We start from the raw sequence: 17,884 nt of genomic DNA on the forward strand, positions 1-17,884 counted from the left end.
ACATATAAAATGTGCATATCATATGTATGTCTGCACACTGTATAATTATGACATTACTAGCTAGCAGGTTCCTTGATGTCGGGGGCCATGTGTCAATCTTTCGGGCCTGACACAGTAGGTACTTAAAGGTTTGTTCAAAAATGAACGTAGAAGAGGCATTGATCAGGAAAAATATGCAAAGACAGCTGTTCCTTCAGTTAATTTCAATCTGCGAAACCATTCGCAAACGTCTTCCTGTATTGTTCCTTTAGCTCCCCCCAATTTTAGCCCAAGGGCCCATGTCCCCAAATTGGGCCGCATCCCCACCCAGCCAGCTTCGAGGCCTGGCTGTAAAAACCAGAGCACAGGGAATCCAGAACCTGCCCTCCAGCCACTCCAGCGAACAAGTTAGCAATTTCCACCAGGCTGCCCAGAACGTCACCAGCCACAGGCGTTTCCTCTGAGTGCTCAGATCTCCGGAAAACCGGGGAGCTTTCCGCTCTCCCACGGGAGAAATCAGCCGCCACCGCGCGAGCGCGAGAAGCAACCACACTGCGGAGACCTGACCGGCCGCAGTGCCACCGAGGGCCTGCGGGGGGCGCGCACGGCCCGGCCCCGAGGGGGGCGGGGGGAGCACTGGCGGGGGCGGTGAACTCCGAGTTGGGCGCTTCCTGTTCCGGCGCCAGGAGGAGTCGCGCGCTGTTGGTGTTGCTGCTGGTGCTGCCGCTGCCGCCGTCGCCGTCGTCGCTGCTGTCAGTCAAGCTGCCTCGGTTCTTCAGCGACCTGTTCCCTCGGACCCATCGCCGCTTCTAGACCTTGCTGCGGGCTCGGATCTTGCCGGGTAGGGCTTCTTCTGCGGTAACAAGGGTCGTGGAAGCGGGCGAGGGAGCGCGCCCGAGCGGGAGGCGGGCGCAGTAACGGGGGTGCCTCGAGTCGCTCTTCGGGGGCCGGGGCTAACCGTTTTTCCCGTCATCTTCCTCCGGGTGTGGACTGCCCCTGATCGCCCCCCAGGGAGAAGGCGTCAGGGTCTGGTGACGTCGCTCCCGACGGGTTTTTCCGCGCCTGACGTCAGGCGTGGCTGGGCGGCGGGGCGGAGAGAGGGCCCGGCCCTTCCCCCACCCCTTCCCGAGCTAGAGCGACCCGCTCCGCGGCCGGTTCGCTCCGGTTGGTCCCGGATTGTCTTTGTTCCTTTTGGCCCTAAAGAGCTTTCGACCGCGAGCCCCTCGGCCCCGACCTCTCCCATTCATTAATTTCTAATAAAAGGGAAGAGCTAGGCCCGAAGAGATTCTTAGAGAAATCGTTGACCCTTGTTTAAGATTATCCGCAGTGTGACAACGTTCTGATCATTATTACTAGAGTTGCTAGCAAATACATTACATGAAACCCATGACAAAAACTATTGAGTTCGGTAATACTCTATTTTTTTAGGATTTAGGAGCCTATGTTAGGCATGGTAGCTTAGAAATAGCTGAACCCATTTTCTCTTTGAAAACCAAGAGTAGTTCTTTTAATAAAGATTAAAATGTTGAAGCATCGAATCATAGTCATCTGACTGGAAAAATTTTTTTTATAGCATTACTACTAAAGAAATACACACTCGTACACCTGGTGGTTTTAAAGGCCTGGTTTGAAAACGAACCCTTACTACAGGCGAGGGTAGCCTTTAGAAATCTTTTCAGAAGTTCTTTGTTCAGTGGTGTTTATAGGGCAGGAAAAACAAAGTTTTCTTGCTGCTAGTGTCTCTGGACCTCTTCTTCAAAGCTAGTTTGTCTCAAACTTGAATTGAGTTGCGAATATTGGCATGTTCTTTTCCTCTCTCCCGGGGGGAATGGAGAGCCTTCCCTTAACCGAAATCCTTGGGACCAGTGTGTTTTGGATTTCAGAAGCCTTTGAATTTTATCTTTAGATTTTAGAAAGACGATAAAAGTGCATAAATAACACCCCAGCAGTGTGGGGACAGCATCCCCTAATCCAACATTCATATCTGTGCAGCAATAGGTGTGAATTAATGGAAACTATAAATAGCCTTAGGTCAGGTTTTGCCACCAAGTAAGTTTTATGCCAAACTTGAGAACGTTTCTTTCACTTTCAGAAGTTTCTGAGTTGAGAACTGCAGATAAAGGTTTGTGAACCTACAGAAGCAGTTGTAAAAGCTAACATTTGTTGAATTTTTGCTATGTGCCAGGCAGTGACCAAAAGATGTGTTTATAAGAATATAATGTAAGTCACACAGCGTAGCTGTGAGCTGGATACTATTCCTGTCTATTTCTACCTCTAAGGTTTGGAGAGTTCAGCTTGTCCAGAGCCAGCCAGGGAAGAACTGCAGTTTGTCTAGTGAGTCATACTTTTCGTGTTCACTCTCTTAACCATATGCTATATGCTCATACACAAAAGAAGATAAGAATATATCTGTTGCCTGCCAACTATATTCCAAGCACTATTACAAGCACTTGATTTACAAGTCCTATTTAGTCTCTCACATTACTGGCCCGTTCATTCAGATGAGCTAAGATGTTCAAATCTTGGTCTAAAGGCTCTCTGCTAAGGCTTTCATATCACTCCCCTTTCTATGTTCCAAACAATCTGACCTGCCTCCTTGCCCACAGAGCTTCTCTCGCCTCCCTTTCAGCTTTTGCGCAAACTGCTCTCCTTTACCTAAGGCCTGTCCCACTGTCCCGTACTCCCAGCCCTTTCCTCATTGTTCTTCCAGACTGCAAAGACACCACTTCTCAGGATTCCTCCCCTGATTCTCCCTTCCTGATTCCTTTAGGAGCTCTTGGGAGATACTTGTAGAGCGCTCTGCTTACCCCAAGTTACTGTTTAAATGGTAGTTCACCAGACTGTCAACTCTTTAAGTATTTATTCCATGCAATACTACCATGTTTCCCCGAAAATAAGACCTAGCCGGACCATCAGCTCTAATGCATCTTTTGGAGCAAAAATTAATATAAGACCCAGTATTATATTGTATTATACCTGGTATTATATTATACCCAGTCTTATATTAAAGTAAGACCGGGTCTTATATTAATTTTTGCACCAAAAGATGCATTAGAGCTGATGGTCCGGCTAGGTCTTATTTTGGGGAAATACGGTATCCATTTCTCCAAAACACAAAACACAAAACAGTGCATAGAACATATGTTCCAACAAGTATCTGAATAACTAGAAAATACAGCTGGCATGAGGCTGTTAAAAAGTGATTTCTTTTTTTAATTACATGTTTTAAAGAAATTTAAAACGTTCAAAAACTTTCAAATCCTGAATTTCTTAAGTTGCCCAAATGTAAGATAGAATGTATCTGATAAAAGAGCTAATACTAAAAACATATATTTTAATTCAAAATGTCTATTTTCAGTACAATATATTACCATCATCCCCCCCACACTAAACAAATCAATGCAAAAATCTTGATTTCTCTTAGTTTCTCTTAATGAACATTTTAACATGTTTATAATAGCACTTTATAGATTATTACATGTGTTACTTTCAATCATCTGTGCAATAGTGAAATTATAATTGTTTGGCAGATGAGAAAATAATCTCTGGTTAAGCTTGCCTTTGTCAAAAGACTCAGTCAAAAGGATTGATGTCTGGGTTTCATAAGCAAGTAGTCCCATAATATTTATCACTCCACCACAATTTGATAACCCTTTGAAATATTTCTTGTCCAGTAATCACTAGTAATTTATGGAGTTCAACTTTTTTAAACCTCCCTGTGATTGAATTACCACTTTTACTCTAAAAGCCATAGAAGTTACAAAAATGTGTAATTTTCTAGTGTATGTCAAAAGAAATTATGTACTGTTTTAAAACTATTCTTGTTGCTCAGACAATTAAATGATTATTTTTCAGATGATGCATAGATCCTGTCATAAAATGGTAGTGGAACGTTTTGGAAGGAATAGCTATAGATTATTCCAAAAATGAAAACTGTTTTTTGTGGATTTTTTGCCAGTTCAAGGTTACATTGGCCTCAGTAATTAGCATAATCCCGATGTTTTGGAATAGTTTTTTTAGAAAGTAGATTTTTATTATATTCTGCAACTCTTCTCATATTGAAACACTAATGTCCTGCTCTATTTTTTTTTACCTTCTTAGGATGAAAGTATCCCCCAAACTGTAAATTGGAATATTTCCAATTAATATGAACACTGTTCATTCTAGGGATGGAGGGCAGGTCACTTTTCTACGCAGTGTTGTAGAACAGGAAGTAACCTGTTTCTAATTCCTTTGGTCAGGGCTTCATTATTTTAATTAAAATATTCTAGTACTTCCTCTGTCCTCCAGGATTTCATTTTGAAATTAAAATTTTGAAACACAGAATTTGTATCTGTTTAATACTATTAACTTATGAGATGTTATATTTTGGTATAATTCTATGACTACTTCACTTTATATAATGAATATATGTTTTTCAAAAACTAAGAGGGAAAAGAGTAATTCTGAAAATCTGAACAGCCAGACCAGAGGAAACTGAATGGTTTGCTTTGTTAGTTCTCTGCTCCAGAATTAATATGAACTTTGATACAGAATCATTTTCTGTTTCAGAAAGACTCACCCTGTTTGAAAAGCATGTTAGTCTTATGTGGACTTTAAACTTGTCATTCACTGATAAAGTTTCTTCAGGTGTTAGTCCTAAGACTTTACTATTGTGTGATGTGACATTTTAGTATAAAACCTTAACATAGGAATGAATGGATAATTGTATGTTATACATTCAAGACGTGTTTTTTTATGTTCTGAATAAAAAAGAAAGGTTATAGCAGTTGTGACTTACTAGGCCTTATGTTCTATTCATCATTCCTCATAATAACCAAATCATACTTAAAAATAAAATTCGTAAGAATGCAAGGATGGCTCAGTAGTAAGCAACCTGTATATATAATCAACTGTGTGGATCGATCAAAGGAGAAAATCTGAGACCGATTCATTAGATGCCAAAAGATATTCTGAAGAAATGTACTATCGTCTTTGATTTATTATTTTAACTAGCAAAATAGAAATAAATACATACAGCTAGATAGGCATAAATAGAAACTTCCGTAATTAATGTAAGTTTTGTAAAATCTCAAACTGAAAATGAGAATTATACTTAAACATTAGGAGCATTCCCAGGAGAGTTGGGAACAAGACTTCTGTGCTCTCTATCACCATTTACCATTTCATTGTTCTTTAAGTCCTAGTTGATTCAAAAGAGGTGTAAATTGGGAAATAAAATTATTTTTTTTGCAAATGCCATAATTCTTTGCTTGGAAATCCCAGAGAAACGTCCAAGAATAAAATAATTCAGTAATGTCACTGCTTACAAAAGTAATACACTAAAAATTTAAAAAGCCTTTCCCATGTATGAACCACTAATTAGAAAATACAATGAAAGAAAAGAGCCAATTTACAACCACGAGAAAAAGTTTACCAGTTAGAAATCTGTCTCATAAGAAATGTGTAGGAGACCTGATTTTTAAAAACTACTGAGTGATAATAAATGAGAGTAATGGGAACTAAGAAAACATACCTTGTTCTTGAATGAGATTTGATATTTTAAATATATCATATGTCCCCTAAATTAATCTGTAAATTTAATGCAATTCCAACCAGAACACCAACAGATTTTTTAAAATTGGTTTTATAAAATGATCTGGAAAAGGTAAGCATGAGAATATATTCAGGGAAATCTGAAAAAAAGAACAGTAATTGTAGGGTAACTGACATTAAAATTTATTAAAAATATAAAGCTGCCGTGATTAAGATAGAATTTTATGGTGCAGATCAGTAGAAAAGAGTAAAGTCCACAATACCCATGGGAAATGATGGAGGCCTGGTGGTTAAGCAGTCAGACTGACCTAGGCTTGAATCCCTTCTCTACTAGTCACTAGCTCTGTGACCTTAAACATGTTAACTTGATAAGCTTCCTTTTCCTCCAGCTATAAACTGGCGGTGGTAATATAGTTTGCATCTGTAGGGCTCTCGGGCTATTAAATTAGATTATGTACCTAGCTAGCATAGTACCTATTCATGATTAAATGTTCAGTAACTATTAGTTGTTAATAGCAGTGAGATGTGTTAAAGGTAGCTTGTCAAATCAATTGAGAAACGGTAGATTATTCAATAATTATTGTTCGTAAGAAGAACAGACAGAGTTTAAATAAGTTCATCATAAACTATAAGAAAACAGGTGGTATTTTTTTTTAAATCTTGGAGCAGACAAGGCCTTTGTAAAACAGAAGCCACATGTAGTTCGGAAAGATTGATAAATTTGACTACATGAAATTAAAAACATTTGTAGTGCCAAAGTACACAGTTTAAAAAATCTACAGATAAAAGGAATGCAGGATAAAATTTTTTTGTCATATATTTCCTATGTCTTACAGAGCATTTAAAAAAAAGGTGCATACTACTAAGTAGTAAAATTATAAAAGGCAAAAGAGTATATACTGTCTTACTCTGTTTATATGAAGTCAAAGAACAAGCAAAAACTAAGTCAGAAAGTGATTGCTGGGGTGGGATGGCGAGTCAATTGGAAAGGAGCTTGAGTAAACCTCTGGGGTTAAGGGAAACGTTCTGTATCTTGGACATACACAGTTGTCAGAGCTTGTTGACCCGAACACTTAAGATCCTTATATTTTACTGAGTGTTAATTATACTTAAGCTTAAAAAATTGATAAAAGTGGTCCAAGGACATGAGTAAATTCACAGAAAAAGAAGTATAAGTGGGGAATTAAATTTAAAAGATGCTCTACTTTCTACGTAAATCTAAGTTAAAACAAGATGCCAATTTCTAATCTATCATTAAATAAGTGAATATAATAATGTCTAGTGATGGAAGAGGAGTTAGAGGGAAAAGGTAGGCAATGTAAATCGGCAAGGGAACTTCTAAGTTGTCGTGGGCTTTCGAGGTGGGGTATAGATAACTACCTACCTGTTGACTGGAAATTTTAGTTCTAGGACTTTTTCCTGGTGATAGACTCACAAGTGAGCAAAGATGTGTGTTCAGACATGCTCACTGTATCATTGTTTCAAACAACACAAAACGCAAACAAACCTAAACTTGGCCACCAAATTGAGTGTGTAAACCAATTACAGATCACTTTTGTGTGATGTGCAGCCAGTAAAATGGGATGAAGTTGGTAGAGCTATATGAACTGTTACAGAAATGATTCCGACATAAAGAAAAACACTTTACATGAATAATTAAGATTCTATTTAAGTAAAAATATATATGCATAGAAAGTTCATTAAAGAATGTATAAGAAATAGTAAACACTGGTTTTGAAATATTCCATCTTCCCTTTCTTTCTGTTTTTTTGTTTTGTTTTGTTTTTAGGAAAATGTCTGATGAATTTTCGGTAAGTTGATGCATTTATTCTTTATAAATTTTTTGGCTCTTCAGAAAACAACATAATCCTAAGTATGAGCCATAAGTCTTTCAGTTTAAGAGAGATGCTTTTTATGATTCTTAGATTTTGGTGGAGGGTGGTATGTGATTTTGGTAGGTTGTTTGCCTTAATTTACACAGATACAATGTTTGAAAGTACTACAGTCTATAGTATTTATTTCTTTATGAATCCTTAAGTAAAAAATTTAAATGGTAATACTTCCGTTCTCTGTTTACCTGATTTTATTAATAGCCAACATTTATTGAAAATTAAGTACCAGGGGTGGGAGATGAGGGTAAGAGGGATCAAATATATGGTGATGGAAGGAGAACTGACTCTGGGTGGTGAACACACAATGGGATTTATAGATGATGTAATATTGAATTGTACACCTGAAATCTATGTAATTTTACTAACAATTGTCACCCCAATAAATTTGAAAAATAAATTTAAAAAAAAAAGAAAGAAAGAAAATTAAGTACCAGGCAGTGTGTAAGTGCATTACATGAATTATCTCATTTAAGCTTCAAGTTAACCCTGAAACTTTTTTGAAAATGAGGAAACTAAAGCTCAGAGAGGGTATGTAACTTGTTTGAGGTAAAGCCAGGATTTAAATCCACAATACGTTGATTAGTTATATTTAGAAAACTTAAGCTTCTCTGAGGAATTTGCACTGTAAAGTTGACATTCAAGGTTAACCCCTCAAGTTTTGGATTAAATGAATTGTTTTTAAGCTGAACAGCTTGGCTTTTGAAGGTGTTAGAGAGAGAGGTTTATAATCCCTGCCCCTATAGCTTACTATCCTTTATGGATTTGTAATCATGTTTGGCATGACTTGTACCTAAATAAGATCAGTAAGACATGCTCGTTTTATTTTTCAGTTGGCAGATGCGCTACCTGAACACTCCCCTGCCAAAACCTCTGCTGTGAGCAACACAAAACCTGGCCAACCTCTCCAAGGCTGGCCAGGTTCCAACCCTTGGAATAACCCAAGTGCTCCACCTTCTGTGCCATCTGGACTCCCACCAAGTGCAACACCCTCTACTGTGCCTTTCGGACCAGCACCAACAGGAATGTATCCCTCTGTGCCTCCCACTGGACCACCTCCAGGACCCCCGGCACCCTTTCCTCCTTCTGGACCATCATGCCCCCCACCTGGTGGTCCTTATCCAGCCCCAACTGTGCCAGGCCCTGGCCCCACTGGGCCATATCCTACACCAAATATGCCCTTTCCAGAGCTTCCACGACCCTATGGTGCACCCACTGATCCAACTGCAGCTGGTCCTTTAGGTCCATGGGGATCCATGTCTTCTGGACCCTGGGCACCAGGGATGGGAGGGCAGTACCCTACCCCTAACATGCCATATCCATCTCCAGGGCCATATCCCGCACCTCCTCCTCCCCAAGCACCAGGCACAGCACCACCTGTTCCATGGGGCACTGTTCCACCAGGAGCCTGGGGACCGCCAGCACCGTATCCTGCCCCTGCAGGATCCTATCCCACTGCAGGACTCTATCCCACTCCCAGTAACCCTTTTCAAGTGCCTTCAGGACCGTCTGGTGCTCCACCAATGCCCGGTGGCCCCCATGTGAGTGCTTCCTTTGTTATTTAACGTACGCTACTAGACACAAAAGTACAACTGAAAGGTTATTTGTCTCCAGTTTGGAAGGGAAGATTAGAGAGCTTTTAAAACTTCCTAAAAGAAGTGTGTGTGTGTGTGTGTGTGTGTGTGTGTGTGTGTGTGTGTGTGTGGCGTTGTAGAGTTGTAGAGTAAATTTCAGGTAAAGCATTTAAAAGGATGAAGATACAAGTTAAGTATTCCCGGTACTAAAAATGGAAAGAAAAAGAGCCCAAAAGACTTTGAATGTAGTAATAAGCAATATCCTCAACAGCATCCTTGAGGAAACTCAGAGATTGTTACATTGGGCTTCTTAAAAATATTTCTCAATAATATTTTATAGTATCACACCAAAGCACACTTCAATAAAAGCAGTCTCTGCCTGTCTGGTTCCATACAGAGGTAGATTTTTAGAGCATCTGGGGTAGTGAATTTGTAACATTACCCATCTTTTATGCAATCTCCATAGTGCTTTTCAGCCAAGGTTTGTTAGATCCCGAGCAGCATTCAGCTCAAGTTTATACCACTGTTCTACATGCGCAGTTAAGTGTAATGCTTAATGTTTTACTGTCAGCTAAGCTGGAATAGGGTTTACACCTCAGTTGAGGAGCTTGTCTTAGACATATGACCAAATAGAAAAGCACCCCACTTCTGTGAAGTAAGCCAAGTGAGTATTCAAACACAGTCAAGATTCTTCTTGAAAAAAAACTGCTCTTAACAAAATAACTAATCAGATCTCCAACTAGATTAATCAAACATCCCACCTCATCTCTAATGGAAGAAAATCCTAATAAAGTGCCCCCGAAGCTTCCTTTCATTAGTTCAACTTCAATTATTTTTGTAAATTGGATGTCAAAATAAGTGAGATGACTTGCTGTTTGGATTTATTAAGCAATAAGTGTAAGCCACAGCCAGGAGTTAATAAACTCCATTTACAAAATCTAGAAGTTTACTTTTTTTTTTCTGTTGCAGTCTTACCATTAAGTTAACAATGGATGAAGAGATGACGCTTTCCTTTTTGAAGTACATATATATGCACATGAATGCATATATAAAAATCGCTGGTTTCACTATTAGAGGGCATTCATGAAAGAACAACTCTTGCACCTCTCAGAGAAGATAATCTGCCTCTTGTACTTGGACGTATAATATGTCAGATGGATACAATCAGATAAAAATGTAAAGTAAATCATTCAAATGTGATTTTTATTCAGTTTCTATGGAAAGTTATAAAGTAATTAAGTATATTGAATAGCTCTTTGATACAATTTGTTTGAAACAAATTTTGGATTTGTTTAAATTATGAAATTCCACACTTAAAAATCTAAGATGATGTGGATTGTTGTTAGAATCTGCAACCTCATTGGCAAATATTTCAAGTATTTTTCTATAATATAATCACTTTTTTCCCTAAATAAACACACTTTGAAGACATTCACATTGTCATAATTTAAACAAATGATGCCTCAACATCTTGAGCTGCTCTATCTCTAGGATAAATAAACCTGGTCCTCTTGTTTTGGATATACATTTTAAAACCATCAGTAATTATTGTCAGATGTTGAGTTCATTAGCCAGGCAGTGTTCATTTTTATCCTGGAGAGTTCAGGAAGAACTTTTCTTTTTGAGTTCCACCTGATTCGTTTTACTTTTATCCAGATGGGTCATACAGCTCCACAATCTGCCATATATGGAAACTTTTTTCTGTTTAATGCAGGCCAACATGTATGTAAATTATGTTAGGGAATTGGTGATCTCTTTGTATTGCTTTAGAATAGATTATGAGATGTTCATATTGCTTTGGGAAGAGCTCAAGGAAGGAAACAATTCTCTCCTTTGTCTTGAACCTCAAATTAGAGGAAACCCTGGGAATTGCTTTGTAGTGACAAGTAATTTGCATTCCCACAAAACACTCTTCCACCCAGACCATTCCCTGTAGCACCTCTTCCTCAGTTCTTTAGGAACATGTCCTTTAATTCCTCCCTGATACAGAAAACTGGCACACTAGGGGTCTATCATAAACAAATAGCAGTGATGTTTAGAGAACCGTAGTCACACAGACATGACTGTTCTCTGTACAAGTGCGATCAAAATATGTATCTGTCTTTCAGAGTCTGGTTAAGCTATGTCATTGTCTCTTGCATAGTTTCCTGGATCTGTTTGTAAAGTGCTTATGGCTAACAGTTCAGTTCTGTATTAGTTGACAGGTAAATAGGTAGAATTAAGTGCCACACTTAAAAATTATCCTCTAGCTCTAACACTGAAAATAATAATAATAAAGTGTAGATCTCTGCATTTGAATTTTTTAAAAGTGTGATTGTATTACTTAAGTGTTTGTAACCATCAAAATTGCCCAAGTAGTTTTTTGGCACCTTATTTTTAAATCAAATTCTTAGATTTGGGATGGAGCTGACCATGTTATTTGTGAAATAATATTTGAAACTTTGAATATATCCATTGGGTTACTAAAATGTGTTGTGAATTTCTTAACTATAGGCGAGATTTATGCTGGAGCTCTTCTTTTTGCTTAGAAATAAAGTATTTAGTAGTTTATTTCTCTCATAGTTAAAATGTCAAGAATGCCAAATGCTGCCAATTTAATGGTTTGATAGCTACCTCCTTTTAAGAAAGCAAGATGGTCACCTTTGAGAGGAAGATTCAGTGTTTAAAACCTCCCTTTTAAGTAGATGATAGATTCAGACTTTCAGAATTGAAACTAATTTGTTTAGATATTTTCAGACTGGTGAATGTTGTTAGACAGCTCTTATATAGTGGCACAAGCGGTCTTTTTTGTGTGTGGTTTTTTGTTTTTGTTTTTCATTTCCTTGCAACGACAAGTGACAGCTATCTATAACACTTTTGGAATCTGTTGTTAAAGTAGCCTCCAAATTACTAGGCAAGTAGCCTTAGAAGGTGCCATAGCTTAAATTATCAGTCAGTATCATGTCAGCTGACTGGAGGAATAAGACAATAGGAAAAGTGAGATGGCAGCAAAGATACCTCTCCTTATGGTTATTTTGGTTGTCCTACATTGGAATAAGTTGACAACTCTGTCTTGAAATGCACTGTTTAATATAACACTAGAAAGGATAAGGTTTGATTAAAAGAAGAAGAGGTGGCAAGTTTGGGAATCTGTAATTGTGGAGCCCATTTATTATTGGAGAAAATCTTTTGCTGAAAGATTTGTAGAACCATAAACACAAGATTTGAAATTACTATTCCTAGAAGTACCTTAACTTTGCTAGTGACACATACTGTTCAGTGTGCCCTAGACAATACAGCTGTTTTAACTTTTGCTTTTCAAGGACTTCCCAACTGGTATTGGGATTTTTATTTTCCTTTTTTAAAAGAAAGAAGGGAAAACAAAAGGAACAGAATTTGCTTTTATAGTTGTAATTCTTTAGAGCATCATTTCTCAGATTGGGAAAGAGAGGTCTCAGTTCTCGTGGATATTCTGGGACAAAAAGTATTTTTAGGTTCAGGGTGGGATTAAAACAAGTTTTTTAATGGAGGAATGGGGGAAAGCATGTAAGGAAGACTTTCTCTTTACAAAGGAATAATTTGCTTTCAAAATAAGTCATGCTAGGCTAAGATCAGCTTATGGAAGACTACGTATGTGTGGTCTTAAGGGGATACGAAGTGTGGAATATGCTGGCATTTGGACTTCAGAGCAAGAATTTATAAATAAATTTGATAGTGTTTCTGGAGTTAGAATGTTAGACTTTGAAATGTTGAACCTAAAAATGACAGCGAAGAATTAAAATACAGACCTAAGGTTCTAATTCACTCGGTTCTCAAGAACCAAGGCTCTTTAAAGGACTCTTTAAAATACCTTTTCTTACTGGACTCAGCCTGACACCTATTCATGCTTTGAAGATGGCTGTTTACAGCTCTGACTCCACAGCCCTGTTTTGTTTAAAATGATACATTGATTATTCAGAAATAGACATTTTTTAATTACCCAAGGGCCTCTTTCCTTCTTTGTCTATTTTACTGTTTATTGTTTTCAGTAGAGAATAATGAATAATAGGGCAGAGAAGAAAAGGGGTGAATTTTTGGCTTTGGTTGGTCACACCCCGATAATGGAATATTTTCTAGAAGTCAGTTGTGCTCGTGATATTTTACCTCATAAATAAGTGCTACCTATTGTACTCACATGTCTAGCTTCTGAAACTGTGTGGATGAACATAGCTGTACTCAGAAGTTTCAGTTAAAATACTGTGCCTAGTTTGCATATCAGTCAGTTGCCTGCACTTCTAAATGGTTAGTGCCATGTCTTCTTCCTTCCTCCCTCACCCTGGATGATCTAGTGCTAGCTTTATAAAACGCCGGGGTTATAAACCCTGGAAATTAAACCTAAGCACAGAGTGTTAAAGTTTTTGAAAAGCAGAAGGCTAAATTCAGATGAATCGCACTATACACCGCACTATGCATAGAAAGTGGTGGGTGGGTGGCTTTCAGGGAAGACTAATCTCAATAGAGCAATATTTAGTATTGAAGACAGACACCGTTCTTTTTATTTTCAGAATTCTGCCAAGTAAAACAAAAATTGCCAATAAAATAATCAGTGTTAAAGAAATGCCATGCAAGCTTCTGGCTGTAGACTACATCTGAGAACTGCATTCATTCAACAGACACTTATGTCTGTGATCCAAGATCCAGGAGTTTTGCCCAGATGCCAGAGATGCAGGATGACAGAGAATGCCTATCTTTGAGAGGCTCACAGTCTAGGGGTGGCATTACAGAATTCATTAGTGCACCCATTATTAGTTTAGCTAGATAAACATACTTTGGTATCGCTGCTGGTGGAAATTACAGACCAGCCTTTGGGCGTTTTAAAGAGCAGAATATGGTAGACTTTTTTTTTTTTTAAGTAAAAAATTGTTTTTCAAGATTGTAGTTTTGTCAGTGCAACTTTTCAAGCATGCAAAGTAATGGGATGTTTTTCCTCTTCACTTTTCCCCGGGATAAAGGCACTTTCACTGCCTGTCACTGATTAGCAGATACTGATTTGTTGCCATTAAGTACACTTGAGTTCTGTGTGCTCTATAACGGTTTTTTGTATTTTTTTCTTGATATTGTGATTTTTTTCATTGACTTAATAATGACAAATTTAATGTATGTAATTGTCTATGCATTTTAAGTTAAACTGCCTAAAATGTGATTTGAGACATATACATTTGTTTGTATTATGAACTGTAAGCAATCTGTTTGAGACATTAGGTTTTATCACCTGCTGCTGTATTTGTAAACAAAGACAAATGTTGCTTTAAGAAGTAATTATAATTAGGAATAGTCTATGGATGTAATACTTGATATTTTTTAAGATAAACTTGTTTGCTTTTGTGTATTATACCTGAAAACTTTTTTTAAAAATGTATTTTCATGGTTTCACAGTTTTTCCATGTATTTTATTCTTTAGGCCCAATTCTGGGCTTCCCTGAGCAAGTCCAGAGCCTAATTAACTGCAAATTTGTCATAAAGAAAGGAATAAGGGCCAGAGACGCCCGTGTATGTATGACCTGCATTCACCAAGGCAATTAAATAGGCTGTATGGGAACAACCTTGCCTCCACAAACCCTCTTTCAGCAGCATGGTATCCAGTGTGAGAATTTCCTCTTTTCCCTTCAAGGTCGGACTATTCTGTGTAACCAGGCTGTCTGTAGAGGCCAAGCTAGGGAACCTTCCCTGTCTACCCCCGCTGTCGCCACCCCCGCTTTCTTCTATAAAAGATAGTTCTGCGCTTGCCATAACTGCTGTGCCCTTAGTGAGGGTCACATTGCTAAGCTTGGTATAGTTTGCTATTTCCTTTCCACAGGGGGTTTGCTGGCCTTTCTTCAACCCCAGTACAAGGGGGGCTATGAATGAATGATTTGTAGTACGTTCTACTTTGGAAAGGGAGTTCTGCTTGTTGCTTTATAATTGGACAAAATGCAACTATAATTTTTAAAATTGCATTTGATGTCTTATTTCATATCTCCTAAGAGTACCCACCAAAAATGGAGCAATGAAATATAAGACCATTCTGGAGCAGAGCTGGTATTTTTTTCCCCATCATGAAATGATAATGCTTTAACAAACATGTTCTTCCCTGGGTACCTGACCCAAGCGGATTCTTTTTTCACCACCATATTAAAAAGCACCAATCCTTTTGCAACAGGTCTCTACAACAATATAAAATCCTAACTGTCAGCTGACTTCTTTTAAAGAAGACGATGCAATAGAAGAAAATTTGGGCCATCCCATAGAGTTTGTTCCTATAGCATTTGAACATTATTCTCATTTGGGCAGGGTTTTATGTCAGTGCATTAAACAGTTTATTTCCGTACTATGTCTTACAGTACTCGGGTGGTTCCAGCTGAGGAGGGCACCAAGCAGGTAGAGCTTATTCCCTCTCTGCTCCCTGCTTTCACTAAAGCAGTTCCATCCTTCCGCTTTGTGTATTTTACGTACTGTGTTATTCAACTGGGGCTGCCCTAGCAAAATATCATTGACTGGGTAGTTTAAACAGAGTGGTTTATTTCTCATAGATTCTGGAGATTGGAAAGTCCCAAGATGAAAGTGCTGGCCAATTTGATTCCCCAGTGAGGGCATTTCCCGGCTTGCAGGTGGCCACCTTCTCACTGTGTCCTCAAGTGGTGGAAAGAGGACACAAGCTCTCTGCTTATAAGGGCACTAATCCCATCATGAGGGCCCCACCCTCGTGACCCCATCTAATCTAATTACCTCCCAAAGGTTTCCATCTCCAAATACCATCACATTGTGGGTTGAGGCTTTGACATAGGAATTTGGTGGGGCACACAATTTGCTATATAGCACTTAGAGATAAGTTGTTGGGACAAAAAAGTTTGCTGCTTTTACACTTTAAAAACCATACATGACCATGTGTCCTAGTTGAGGTTTGTTAAAATCATAATCACATGTTCACAAGTATAATAGAATCTCAGGCCATCTAGAATTCTGAGCCATGGTTAAAGGGTTAGTGTAACATAAGAAATGAGGAAATATAACACTAAGTTTTTGCTGTGGTCATGTTTATGGTAGGCCTCATTTTCTTAAATGGTCGTTTAGACTAGCATTCCTTAAAGGTTAGATTTAAACGATATCCTCTTACAGGGATAAAGAAACACTTAAAAAGGTTAAGTAAATTCCCACGGTCATACTACATAAATGATGGCACCAGCTATTTTGTCATCAAGACTTAGGGTTTGTCCACTGGATTATATTTTTCTCGGGCATCCAATACCCTTTTTATCTAGTTCTTTGATTGCCAGTCTAGACCATTGCCTTTTCTCTTCCGCAAGACATCCTGACTTGTCCTCTTAAGAGAAGTAGGTTCCAAAGCTATGGGAAAACTTGCCTAAGTTGCTAAGATAACACTCAACTGGTTAACTTTTTAGATGAAAAGGTTATTAAATTGAGCTTCATGTATCATCTCCCCTAATTCTTATCCAGCTTCGTTTCCTGGCAGCTAATAACGATACATTTCACATACTTCATCTCATTCTGAACTCCCCTGCCTTTGAGAAGCAATCTAGGAGGAGACAGAAACATGTCTAGTTAATACTACTGAACTGTCTCAGTACAGCCTCCCAACAAGCCTCTAATACAAGGACAGTTCTTATCCTCATTCTACAGATGATAAAACTAAGGATAAGAGGTTATAGAGATCACACATCTCATATGTTGTGAAACAGAATCCTAAGTGTGACTGGCAGCAAAGCTTTTGCTCTAAACCACTGCACTACAGAACACTGCTTTCCTAAGAACAAGTTCACAGACTATACTCATATGCGTCTGTTGTGGTTGCCTTCGTGCTTCCAAAATTGTGTACCTGGAAAGGCAAATCCGTCTAACATTGAACATTACGTAGCAGACTTTTTAACACATTTTGTCATTGGATATTGACTTTAAAAGGCTAGTGTTTATGTTTGAAGTGCATATCCTTATAGTTTAGGAAAGAAGTACAATTCTTAAATTGCTAACTTAGACAATTATGTTTTCATAAACAAAGGCAAAGTTCAAAGGGGTAGCAGTTAAGAGGTATAAGATATGGATGTGAGAATTGTTATAAAAGGTACTGAATGATCAAACCACTAGCTGCAGTCCTACCGATTACTGAAGACACTGTGGGTGTCCAGCTGCCATGCAGTGGGAAAGGCTCAGACAAGGCTGTTGGAATGTCTGAGACAGAAGACATCTCTGCTAGCAGTGGAGGAGCAGCCAAGATGTATAGGAACTGTACAGGGAGTGGGAGAGTCTAAGGGAGTTCTGCCAAATAAGGCCTTACAATTCTTTTTTAAACTTGCCAATGCAGGACATGCTAAGTAAAAACATCTTAACTGCAACACAAAAATCCTGAGTATGGTATTTAATGCATACCTGTGTCCCTTGAATGCCCAAAGAAATCTTTACCAAAAAAGACCTAAGTACATGACTAACAATCAGGACTTGTACTTGGGCTTTTTACAGAAGTGGTCTGAGAAGGATGACAGTACGTGAACGAGGGAGAGCCTCTTCACAAACTTCACGAGATTTATCTGAAAGGTGGTGGTAAGTCTCCACCTCTGGCAAATCCATAATAGAAATCCAATCAAATTCTAGAAAGCAGCCCTTCATGGTCCAGTGAGCAACACAATAGCTGGGGATTTAGGGGACAGAATTTTTCGCTTTGAGCTCAGCTCTAGTGTCATTTGGTGCAATTGCCTAGCTTCCTGTGCTCATCTGTAAAACATAATATTGTTCAAAGTTCCACAAGAGGAAAAAAATTGAACAGTCTTCCTTCTCTCTAGACAGGGATCTGTTTGGTATAGCCGCATAACTAAATGAATACACATCTAATAATAGTATCTGTGTGAATGTTCCTTTTTATCAGATTGTCAAGCTTGAGGGCTAAAAATTCCACAATGT

General features: G+C 38.4%; 1 protein-coding gene across 2 annotated transcripts; it reads left to right on the forward strand.

Annotated features, from left to right (window-relative positions):
- The first annotated feature begins 673 nt into the window (after positions 1-673).
- Positions 674-14,368, forward strand: MAPK1IP1L (mitogen-activated protein kinase 1 interacting protein 1 like). Of its 2 annotated transcripts, XM_074327454.2 has the most exons (5): positions 683-820; positions 2,259-2,313; positions 7,304-7,325; positions 8,237-8,944; positions 9,947-14,368. In XM_074327454.2, exons 3-5 carry the CDS (start codon positions 7,308-7,310, stop codon positions 9,956-9,958), a joined length of 738 nt encoding a protein of 245 aa, XP_074183555.1. In that variant the 5' UTR covers positions 683-820; positions 2,259-2,313; positions 7,304-7,307; the 3' UTR covers positions 9,959-14,368. The 2 variants fall into 2 exon arrangements, with proteins under 2 accessions (XP_019581311.1, XP_074183555.1); XM_019725752.3 differs by lacking the exon at positions 2,259-2,313 and having other exon boundaries at positions 674-820.
- Positions 14,369-17,884: the final 3,516 nt, after the last annotated feature.

Source organism: Rhinolophus sinicus, chromosome 3, assembly GCF_057876585.1.
Source record: "Rhinolophus sinicus isolate RSI-liver-muscle chromosome 3, RSI-T2T, whole genome shotgun sequence".
NCBI lineage: Eukaryota > Metazoa > Chordata > Mammalia > Chiroptera > Rhinolophidae > Rhinolophus > Rhinolophus sinicus.